The 12,489-nt window shown below is 34.4% G+C and overlaps 1 protein-coding gene and 1 pseudogene across 1 annotated transcript; one reads left to right on the top strand and one right to left on the bottom strand.

The window, feature by feature from the left end:
- The first annotated feature begins 660 nt into the window (after positions 1–660).
- Positions 661–1,869, top strand: LOC115981153 (NAC domain-containing protein 82-like). Its single transcript, XM_031103329.1, has one exon. It carries the CDS (start codon positions 661–663, stop codon positions 1,867–1,869), a length of 1,209 nt encoding a protein of 402 aa, XP_030959189.1.
- Positions 1,870–2,525: 656 nt separating this feature from the next.
- On the bottom strand, positions 2,526–6,366 carry LOC115979442 (annotated as a pseudogene).
- Between the last annotated feature and the right edge of the window lie 6,123 nt (positions 6,367–12,489).

Below are 12,489 nucleotides of genomic sequence, written 5' to 3'. Positions count from 1 at the left end.
ATGAGTTTAGTAGGAGCTTTTAAATTATGAGTTTTTATTTATATTTTATGTATTTGATATGATTGAGAGGGAGTTGACGGTCCAATATCCAATTAAACAGAAACAGTTTAACCCATATAGGATTTCAGAGGAAGAATTGGGAGGAAAAAGTGTTCGTTCATGTTTTTCAATAGTGCCATGAAGAACACATTCTAATGACTACGTTACAAGTTCTTAATACATTCAAGAGTCAGAAGAATATAAGACTATAATTCAGCAAAAAGAGGGGTTTTAGCTATACTGACTCAAATTCATTCTACTTGAATGACACGTTTTTAGTTTTTTTTTTTTTTCCTTAAGCTGATAAGTTTTTATTCCTATAGTCCCACTCGAAAACTAAAGTTCGATTTTCGCACTCATAAATAATACTAGCCTAATCAGTTAATAAACAAATTAAATAATTATTTAAAAAGTTATTTTTTTTAAACTAAGTTTTAATCACTTTTAACCGCCCTTTATCCCAGCCGCCCTAAGTTCTATATATATGATATATCTTTTTCTAACGTAGTACTTGTTTGAGACTTTCTGCGCAAGACAAGAATTCAAGAAGAGTGTTTTGTTTATTTTATCAGTGAAAAGGTTTCTTTGGTTTCTTGAAATTTTCTTTTGTTTGGTGGAAAGATGAGTGTGGGTTTTAGATTTGATCCTAAGGACGAGGATTTGATAAACATTTTGAATAACAAGGTAGACGGCACAGAACACCGTCGCCTAAATCATTGTGTTGTCAATGATTGTGAGGTATACGGCAAAATTCCTCCATGGGAAATATATGATTCTCATTCGTACTATCATTTACACACCTTCCAACGCAAGCTTTACGTCTTCACCAACCTCAAAACAACCGGCAATCGTGTGTGCAGGGCTGCCTCTTGTGGAACCTGGCTTGAAAAAAGCAAGCCCAAAAGAATCCATGATTCTAAGGGCGATCTTATTGGGATCGACAGGATGCTCTCTTTTAAGGCCAAGGATGTTGGTTCGGGAAAATTCAACAAGACTAATTGGATAATGCATGAGTTCTCCCTTGCTGGCAAAACAGCAGTTCAAGGATCTGCAAGACTCAACAAAGTCCTCTGCGTCATTTATAAACAAAATAAAGGGTCGGTTTGTGAGGAGGACTACGGAACAACTGCTATGATGTCACTTGATGAACATAGAAAAATATGGCTTGAAATCCCAAGTTGTGAAAAATTTGTTGCATGGAATATTGCTGATCAACAAAATAAAGGTTCAGTTTGTGAGGAGGCCAAAGGAAGAGGGTTCAAAAGATGTTTTTATTCTGCTGCTGCTGCTGCTGAAGAGGCATCAAGCTTCAATACAACTGCTGTGATATCACATGAACAAGTAGATGCCCACGCCCAAGAACACAAAAGGCTGCGCCTTGAGCCTGAGATGCCAAGTTTGGATGCTGGTGCTGATGATGACGAGTTTGCTGGATGGACTACTGATCTCCCATCCCCAGATGAAACATTGAGTCAAATATTTTCTGATCTACCACCCATGGTTGAAGTATGTCATCAATCAAAATCTGACCTTGCTCTTGATGCTGACATTGATAAAGAGCTTGATGCATGGATGGCTAATCTCCCACCCCTAGACGAAGCATTGAGTCAAATATTTTCTGATCTACCACCCATGGTTGAAGTATGTCATCAATCAAAATCTGACCATGTTCTTGATGCTAACATTGATGAAGATTTTGATGCATGGATTGCTAATCTCACACCCCCAGATGAAGCATTGACTCAAATATTTTCTGATCTACTGCCCCTGGTTGAAGTATGCAGTCAATCCAAATCTGACCCTGTTGCTAATGCTGATACTGATGAATAACTTGCTTCATGGTTTGCTGATCTCAAATCCCTGATGAAGCATTGAGTTGATTATTTTCTTTATGAGTCGCTATGGCCTTGGACAGATTCTTTTTTTGGTCTTGCACAGATTCTTTGTTCTTCTCAGTTTTAGTTCTTTATTTTTTTTCTTTCCATCATTGATGTAATCAGATGATCAATCTTTGGAACTCTGGCATATTTGTCAAGGAGTCAATAGTTAGCATGTTGATTTATCTTCATGAAATTTAAACACTCAATGAAATTTTCTCTTTTTAAGAATGCTTTCATGAAATTTACAAATTCTTAATGATGCACATCCATCTTAGCTGGGTCTTGGCATGGAGTTAAGGGAGAAGAAGCCTGTGAAAATATATTGATATATCTAAAATGCATATTAAACTCAGAAATATATAGTTACATGAAACTGTAGAAGAAGAGAATTTTTGTTTTAGGAAACAAAGGTAAGCCACTTTGGGATAAGTTCTGCAAGACTTACCTATTCAGTTCACTTTCTTTTCCCTCTTCAATTGAAATAACAAAAATATAGTGGCACACGGACACAACTGAAAGGGGGAAAAATTAATGTACTGATTCCTCTAAATAAAATAAACTAGTACATTACCAGTAGGTTCCACGAGCAAAATTGATACCTTCAGATTACCAGTAATCTCCACGAGCAAAATCCATTCTTGAAATGATGAAATCGGTATCCATCACGCACTATAAGTTCCCTTGCTGTAACAAGGGAAATCGGATTTATTGTCAGGTGACAATCATTGCATACTTGAAGATTATTCATTACATGGATAGGCATCCAAGTTGGCAAATTAATCAAACCAAATACCACAGCAAGTTTCTCAATGTAGTAGCCTTGTCCACGAAGTGACCTAATTGCATTTTTGTAGTTTCCTGTATGTTCTATCTTCTATCTTCTTCATCATCTCCTCCAACTTTCTATAAATATCCTTGATTTGTGGGTGATTAGTCTCATCTACAGTGAATACATGTACCCTGTTTTCTACCCATATCCAACTACAACCAGGATTCTTTCATATTCCTTTCTCTCTCATCAGTTTTCTCACATCTGCAACACTTTCTAACTTGCCAGAATCTAAATATATATTTGCTAGAAGGATGTAACTTCAGATTCTTCCACATCAAACTCAAGCGAATTCTTCATTGCAACGTCTGCTAATTTAGATTCGCAATGGATCTGACAAGCACCAAGGAGAGCCCCCCAAATAGCATCATTTGGCTTAAAAGGCATTCCATCAATCAAATTCTTGGCCTCCTCAAGTAACCCAGCCCGACCAAGCAGATCCACCATACAAGAAAAACGTTCAGATGTTGGAGAGATGCCAAAATCCTCAGTCATGGAATAGAAGTATTGCTTCCCTTCTGTTACAAGCCCTGCATGGCTACAACCTGATAGAACAGATACATAGCTTATATGATCAGGTGAGCATTTCATCTCCAACATATTCTCAAAAATCTCTATTACTTTCCTACCTTGACCATTTTGAGCATATCTAGCCATTATCGCATTCCAACAAATCACATTTTTTTTTTTTTGTGTATCAAATCAAAGACTTTTTGTGCTTCTTCAATTCGTCCACACCTTGAATACATAGAAACAACATTATTTGCAACTGAAACATTAGAACCAAACCCTAATTTTTCAGCTTGAGATACAATATGGATACCAAGTTTTAGTATTGCTAGATCAGCACAGGCACTACTTGAAGTTGCAAAAGTGACCCAATCAGGCTTAACTCCTTGCCTTTGCATCAAAGTAAACAATTTGAGACCTTCTTCCCAAAAACCATGTTGGGTATATGTGCCTAACATTGAATTCCAAGTTATGACATTCTGCTCTGGCATTTGATCAAAACATTGTCGAGGTTTTTCAATATCACCAATCTTAGAAAATGCGGTGATCATTGCTGTCCATGATATTATATCTCTCATTGGCATCAGTTTAAATGCATGATTTTCTTTCTGGACATTTCCACACTTTGTGTACATCGTAACTACAGCGTTTCCTATAGCAACAGAGGAATCCATTCCAGTCTTGATTGTATATCCATGTTGCTGCTCCTCAATTGAAACATACTTTTGACCTTAACAAACCCCAAGAATTGTTGCAAGAGTAAACTCATCCAAGGAAAAAGGAGCCTCTCTCATTTGATTAAACAGTTCCAAAGCCTCTTCCTCTAACGCAAAATGTGCAAGTCCACTGATTAAAGAGTCCAACAGACTGCATTGTGTTCTGTTATGCCATCAAAGATCCGCCTAGCAAATTCTAAGCATCCACATTTTGCATACATATCAACCAGACCACTACCAACTAGAACATCAATAGTTGGTTCCATTCGAACAATCCAAGCATGCAAATGGGTACCCCATTCAAGATCATATATACTTGTGCAAGCGCTAAGTACGCTGGCATATGTCGTGGAATTCGGTGTAACACCTTGACTCCACATCAATATCAACAAAAGTACTAAGGCTCTGAACCCCAAAGCCGTGTTCAGATAAGATCGATATTATCGTGTTCCAAGACAGAGTCACATTCAGGCATCCGGTTGAACAAGTCAAAAGCCCTTCCAACCCCATACAATTTGGATTATCCATAGATCATACTGTTCCAACGAAACAAACTTGGATTTGGGATCCTCAAAAACACTCTCTCAGCATAACTCACTTTTCCAGACTTAATATACATATCCATTATTGAATTCTGAATAGCCATATACGCATTGCTTCCAAAATCAAACTTCTCCACAAGACCATGTAATTGTAGAGCCAACTTCTTGTATGCGAGACTGCCACAAGCCTTCATTGCACAAGTGAAAGAAAACGGATCATTAACACAATTACCATCCTGTACTATTGAAACAAACGTATTTAAAGTTTTCTCTGGGTGACCATCCTGTACCATTGAAACAAACATATTTAAAGTTTCCAAGAAACAGAGTCTCTTTCAGGCATTTATCAAACACCTTCTCCGCTTCACTCATCTGACCCATAACAACGAACCCACTAATCATCGTATTCCAACTAAAAACATTATGATACTAGGGGTGGCAATTTTTATCCATATCCATGAACCCACCCATTACCCACCTTATTTGGATAAGTCTTAACCCAACCCATTTGAATATTTGGGTTAAATGGGTAAAGACCCATTTGGTTATTTAATTAGATGGGTCTAAATAGATAATCCCACTAATACCCACTAAACTCATTTAAAATTTAAACAAACAACATAAAATCTAAATTTCTAGAAAATGACTAAAATATCCCTGAAACTTAAAAAATGACCAAAATACTACCAAAACTCAAAAAATGACCAAAATACCCCCAAACCTCAAAAATGACCAAAATACCCTCCAAAACATAAAAATTACCAAAATACCCCCCAAAACCAAAAAAATGACCAAAATATCATTGAAACCCAAAAAATGACCAAAATACCCTCAAAAACCATCAAATGACCAAAATACCCCCCGAAACCTAAAAATGACCAAAATACCCCCAAAATCCAAAAAATGACCAAAATTCCCCTAAAACCTAAAAATTACTAAAATACCACCAAAACCCAAAAACTGACCAAAATACCCCCGAAACCTAAAAATGATTAAAATACCTCCAAAACCCAAAAAATAACCAAAATAACCAAAATACTCCAAAAACCCAAAAAACGACCAAAATACCTCTGAAACCCACAAAATGACCAAAATACCCCTAAAACCTAAAAATGACCAAAATACCTCCAAAACCCAAAAAATAACAAAATTCCCCCAAAACCCAAAAAATGACCAAAATACCCCCAAAACCCACAAAATGACCAAAATACCTCCAAAATCCAAAAAACAACCAAAATACATCTGAAACCCAAAAAATGACCAAAATACCCCTAAAACCTAAAAATTACTAAAGTACCACCAAAACCCAAAAACTGACCAAAATACCCCCGAAACCTAAAAATGACCAAAATACTCCCAAAACCCAAAAAATGACCAAAATACCTCTGAAACCCAAAAAATGACCAAAATACCCCTAAAACCTAAAAATGACCAAAATACCTCCAAAACCCAAAAAATGACAAAAATACCCTTGAAATCCAAAAAATGACCAAAATTTCCCCAAAACCCAAAAAATAACCAAAATACCCCCAAAACCCACAAAATGACAACAATTGACAACAATTGCAATTGGAGTACAAATGCAAAAGATGATTTTGAAGGAAAACGGAAGAGTCAAGGCCAGTGGAGATAAGCTGTGCATGGAGTTTTTGAGCAATGGGTGTGGACTTGATGGAAGCACAGGCTTTCATGGCCCCGTAGAGCTTTTGGGATAGTTCCATATAAGACAATTGTGCTGAGGGGTCGTGGAAGAGAACAAGTTTTGTGGAGAGGTTTTGTTGTTGGGTTGAGACATGGCGTATGAGTATGCGTGAGAGTTGTGGAAGAAAATGGTTTAGAGTGAGGAACATTTGGAAGTGAAGGACTGTTGTAGCTTTGAGATCTCATTTGATTGTTAGTTGAGAGTTGAGACAATGTTCATAAAAAGGTAAGCCACTTTAAATACAAAAACAGTTGCATCTATTCAGCAAAAAAAAAAAAAAAAAAAAACAGTTGCATCTAGAAAAACAATAATTCGTTTATTGACAATTGAATTGAGTATACTTTTTTTTTTTTTTTGAAAATGAATTGAGTATACTTCAGCTGGCTTATTAAGATGATAGAATTATCACCGTAATATATTTATATTTTGAGACCACTCTCTTGCAACTAGTTTATGTTTGTTTTTGTTTTTTATTTTTTTTAGTCAACATATAGTATGTCACATTTTTTGTATCCATCAATAAAGATATTTGCACTATTAATGCATCATTGTTAACAAGGTCTCATAAAACCAATTACATGTGAGCCTTGAATGCATGAATCGGAGGACAACTAGTATAAAGTATTTCCATAAATAAATAACTAAAATCTAGAGTAGAAAGAAAACAATCTCAAAATATCATCATTTTGCCCCCCCCCCCCCATAAAGTTTGTCACAGACTCAAAGATTAGGCTTGAAGATGGTGTCCTCTAATACTCCACTTTTTTCATAGCCTACCGAATCATTCATCAAGCGCCAAGGGCTTGAAATATTTCCCGTTTATGAGAGCATCCACATCAATAGATGTAAACTTATCATCTATTTTATACAGAAAAAGCTACTTTTTCTATTTTACACATCCATTTTTACAAAACACCCACATCAATTCATCTATTATCCACTATATTTTATATAAATAATATTTTTATATTCTTTTTTTAATATTATTTTACACATCCATTAACCTATTCTTCTTCTTCTTTCTTTTTCTTTCTTTTTTCTTGTCTCTGCTGTTTCCTCTTTCTTTTCTTCCTCTTTCTCTCAAAATCCACATCACCGATCCACTGTCAAAACCCACATTACCAATCAACAATCAAAATCCACATCACCGATCAAACATTCAAGCCCACATCACCGATCAACCATCAAAACCCACATCACCTCCCCCCAAAAAAAAAAAAAAAAAAAAAAAAACAATGAGAATCTTATACCTGTGCTCTTCTTCTGTCTACGAGACACCTCTCCTCCTCTGTGTCTCTTTAGACTTGGACCCAAAATCCACAGCACCCTTCGAATACTTGAAGCCCTGACCCACCGAGTCAAACTCATCCTCGTAACTCGGCAACTCAACTCGAAGAGCTTGTCTTGGACACAGGACCAAGACGAGGCACCCTCTATGATGATTTGTCTATGTGTTTGTGTTTGTGTTTGTGTGTGGGGGTGTTTGTGTTTGTGTGTATCTGAGGAAAAAGATGATGAGGATTCAAGAGAGAAGTCAATTTGTTTTGCACAAAGAAGAGAGAGAAAAAAAAGGCACAAAACGTGAAATTAATAAAATATGGTATACACGAGCTACAGTGGCCATGCATATATGCACGATTACTGTAGAAATGTGTAAATATGCACAATTTTAGAATGACTGATGTGGAATATTTTTAGGGTAAAATGTGTAAAAATGGTAGCTTTTTGTATTTTACCAAGGTTTACATCCACTGATGTGGATGCTCTTAGATACGTACCAATGGTAAGACGAACTGCCCATACATCTTTAGGCTTTCTTGACACAATCCTGCAAAAGTCTTACCTGAATAAGAATGTAATAACATGTAGTGAGCATCATATTCATACATTGATGTAGTTTTTTCACCAGGCTTGACTAAACCAGAATTCACTCTAAGGCATGGAATTTATGCAAAATTCTTTATCATTTTGGGAGCCTCAATGACAATAACAGGTGACACCATCTCAAGTTTTGAACCTTTTCCCGGCAGCCTTGCCTCAACTAGTGGCTCTTTCAATTCACAAACTGTTGTAAATGTAACCACACTTGGACGGTGAGTCTAACTGCTTAAGCTATCAAATTGTGATGTTGAAAAACTACGAAACTTAAAGCATGGAATCAGGGGTGGAGCCAAAAAATTTTGTTTGGGGAGCCAAGTTATAGTACTAATATATTTATTAAGATAACTCCGCACACACACACACACATATATACACACATGCTTTTTTATTATATATACACATTTTTCATTTGATAAGTTATATATATACACACACAAACACACCCAACAACAACAACAAAAACTTAGTATTTTTAATCAAAATTATATTTGATGGCGATCTTTTATAAAATAAAATTCATTTTTACTATTTTCATAGTGAAATTCAAAAAAAGTATTATTTTTGATACAAATTATCAAATTTTATAATAAAGTTAGTAAAAAAAATCTTTCAATTGAACTAATGTAATTTTCAAAAACTAATCCAAAACTTGGAGGAATAAGTTAAGCTATGAACATATTGGAAGCTATCTTGCTCTAACATTTTATGTGGAGAGACATTTCATGTGTTGTTTTAGTGACAAGATTTTTTTAATGAGTCAGTAACTTGTTAATCGCCACATAACGGGTTGAAAGAGATAAATTTAAACATGTTTGGTGTCAAACTTTATCAAATATTTTATAGATATAAGAGCACATTTTACAATAAAAAATAGAATTGAGAAAAATAAAGTTATATCTCTATAACTATTAGACCAATTTTTTTTAAGAGCATCATTGGACTGATTCAATTATGCGAGGCCAACTCTTATTTTTGAATACTAAATTTTAAAAATATAAAAATAATTGTATGTATTAAAAAAAAATTAAAAATTTTTAGGGCCATTGGCCCCACCCTATTACTTACCTCCGCCCCTACATGGAATAGACGTAGTAAAAGATAGAGATAATGCTGCCATGAGCAGGAAATCTATCTGTCAAGGAAATAGGACATTTTGTACGTGTGGAATTTGGAATGGGTTTAACATGGAGAAAGAGTGTTGGGTTGGGCCTGATAATGGCCGCATTAGATTTTTTTGGTTGGTCCAAATAATATTGGACCTGAGTTTTCAAGACCCAAGAAAAAACCCAGGTAAAATGGAGGAAAGTCCACTTCCGAATAAAATTATCATTTCCTTATTTTACGTAATATTTTAGGATCTCACACCACTTTTTATTTTAACTTTATTTTAAATAATTTAAGTTTTAGCTTTTTGAAAATAAGCTGAATTTTAATTTTTTGACTCATATTATGAAAACAAGTCACGAGAAATAGGCAATTCCTAATCGGACTAGTGTCACAAATGTTTTTACTAATATTATATATGTATGTGTGTGTAGTGGAATATATAGTTTGTTTTAATTTGTAGATAAATGGTGCATTTTGATACCGCTTATTATACTGAAAACAATAAAAATAATAATTTTTGGTTACTGTTCACAAATGAAAATACTGTTCATTTGTCTTGATGCACTGTTCATGGGACATGAACAGTGCAAGAGGCACTGGTAAAAAATAAAAAATAAAAAATAAAAGCCAAAAACGCAATGCAAGACGCATCAGCCCAATCCAAACATATACAAAATAGTGTTAGGACTTCAAATGAGCTTATTTGAAAGGGATTATATTTCATTCATAATCAGTCATTCTAAAATAACTTATGAAAAATATTGTCAATGTAGTATTGTTGTTTAACAAAATGACTAACACAATACTCCATTTTGTCCATGTACCAAGAAAGATTCATAAACCTATGAAAAAGGGGTAATTGTGTCTTTATGAATCTATGGAATCAATATATGGTGGTTGTAGTTTTCATTGCTGCACGATTCTTAATTTTCATAGAAGAATATTCAATTTTGACAATTGAAATGAGTGAAGTATTTGAGTGTTGGCTAATTTTATGACAAATTTTAGCCTTTTAGGTCATGAACAATGTAATTGATAAGGGTGTTATTTGGTTGAGCATTGAAACATTCTATCCACTAGGTGAGACTAAAGACCTCGGTTAAGCACAAACTTGTAATCTGGATAGCAAAATTGAAGTTTGGACAAAAAGTATCATCAATGGTTTGCTCGACACTTAGTCAAGTGAGCGGAAAGAACAAACTTGGCTTCCCACGGTTGTTTTTGTAGCCACCTCAGGCCCAAAGCCTGCTTGCATTTAAACCTTATTTAAACCCTAATTATTAGAGAAGATGACAATTGGAAAAATATAGAGAAAATCCATTATAACAACTCTTCATAGAGTATCCTTAAGAGCTTTATTATTCTAGCAATAAGATCACCTACATTGTGTTTGGGCTTGATTAAAAGAACAATAGAGACAAATCCAAATTTTCAAGAAACTCTTAGAGTGGTGTAGAGATTAATCTCCAAGCAACAATTATTTTTGAAACAAATCGTGTAAAAGACACAAAATAAGAGTCTATAGTTGCTAACAAAAGTGGGGAGATTAGGTACAGTGTCAAATTGAATGTATGAGAAATGTCAAGCCAAAATTGGAAATTATCACTGTTTGCCAAACAATATAATTAGTAAGCATTGTTTTCGAACTATATTTTTTATTAACATCTCAAGTCTAAAAGGCTTAATTTTGGACTATAAATCGAGTCTTTGAGGGTCGGTTTTCATGTTCTGATCAAGTCTGAGTTGGCACTTTTTCCACGTGGTGTCCATCTGGAAATTGAGTCTCTAAGACTTGATTTACATCTGCAACATTTACAGTGCAAATATTTTCAAGTGTCTAGAGTGGTATTGGTACCCAGACCAGATTGTCCTTCTCCTTATTCTTCAACAAAACAAACAAAAGTCATTCTTTCCCCATCTTCCTCTCGTCCTCTTCTTCTCCCACTCTCCTTTCTCAAACTTCCAAAGCCCGAAAAAATCCAAGATCAAAATCTAAAATAAAAACTGATCGAATCAGAAACCCAAACCCAAAAATCAAAAAAATTCACTCTGACCATCGCTTGGGTTGCGCTGGTCTGGGTCGCATGGCCTAACGGCTCAGTTGGTGGTGAAGGGAGCGGTAAGCGGGCCGCCGAGCTATCCACGGTCGAGAGACAAGAAATTCATATGAAGAAGACAAAGCTTATTAATATGCTTAATGTGGTATGGCTGTAATAGTAAGGTTTTATAAATAGTCTTTAGGGTCAAAGGGCGGGCATATAAATCGAGTCTCTAGATGTTAGTAAAAAATATAATTTGAAAACAGTACTTACTAATTATATTATTTGGCAAACGGTGATAATTTCCAATTTTGGCCGAAATGTCATGTTAGTAGAAGTCTAAACCATAACAACCCCTTACTAGTGAATTTGCTTCTTAGGCTTGGGCACTGAAGTGTTTTTATGTTGGTAATATTTCTACAAGGGTTTTCACTTCATGGACAAATAATGCCTCTTGTGTGATTTTGATTATGCTTATTTGTTCATTATTTGATTATTTTGGAATGTGTGCTAATAACTACCTTGAGTCGTAATTTAACTAATTCATTAAAATTGATTAGTGAACTATAATGGGTCTAAACAATGTTTTTTGAAAATGAAATGCATTTGACCAACAACATAAAGGGCTTGAGTTTCACCTATGCTAATCATAAACCTATGCAAAGCAAGAAAAATTTGAATATTTGTTTTTTGGTTAGTAAAAAATAAAAATAGTAGATGAGACTTATAATGTTAGTTCTAAACCAGTTCTTAAAATGATGTAATTACTTTATAACAAAGTATATAGTTGATACCAAGTATTTTTTTCCTCAAAAAAAAAAAAAAAAACTATATGGCATAATGCAATAAGGTTTTTTTAAAATGTAGTAAGTTTTTTTTTTTTTTTTTTTTTTTTTTTTTAAGAAACATAATTCATTTTACTTTTAATTATTATATATGGCGAGATATTTTTATAAATAATGTAATGTGTGGTCGAAATTTGTTTCTAGTACTTCTTAAAATGATTCAGCCTCTCTATAAATCTTGAATGACCTAAAGAGAGAGTAGATATACGTAAATCTATTACTTATACACACACACACACACACACACACACACACACACACACATGTACATATATAAAAGACTTTAATAAAACAAGAAAATTATAATTTTATTAAGAACAGGAATGGGCCTAGGATTTTAAATTAGTGGAGACCAAAGTATAAAAATAAAAAAATAAAATAAACAAAAAATAAAATAAA

The sequence above is a fragment of the Quercus lobata genome, chromosome 3 (assembly GCF_001633185.2).
Source record: "Quercus lobata isolate SW786 chromosome 3, ValleyOak3.0 Primary Assembly, whole genome shotgun sequence".
NCBI lineage: Eukaryota > Viridiplantae > Streptophyta > Magnoliopsida > Fagales > Fagaceae > Quercus > Quercus lobata.
The sequence above is the reverse complement of the archived record's forward strand: the minus strand, read 5'-3'. Positions and strand labels throughout refer to the sequence as shown.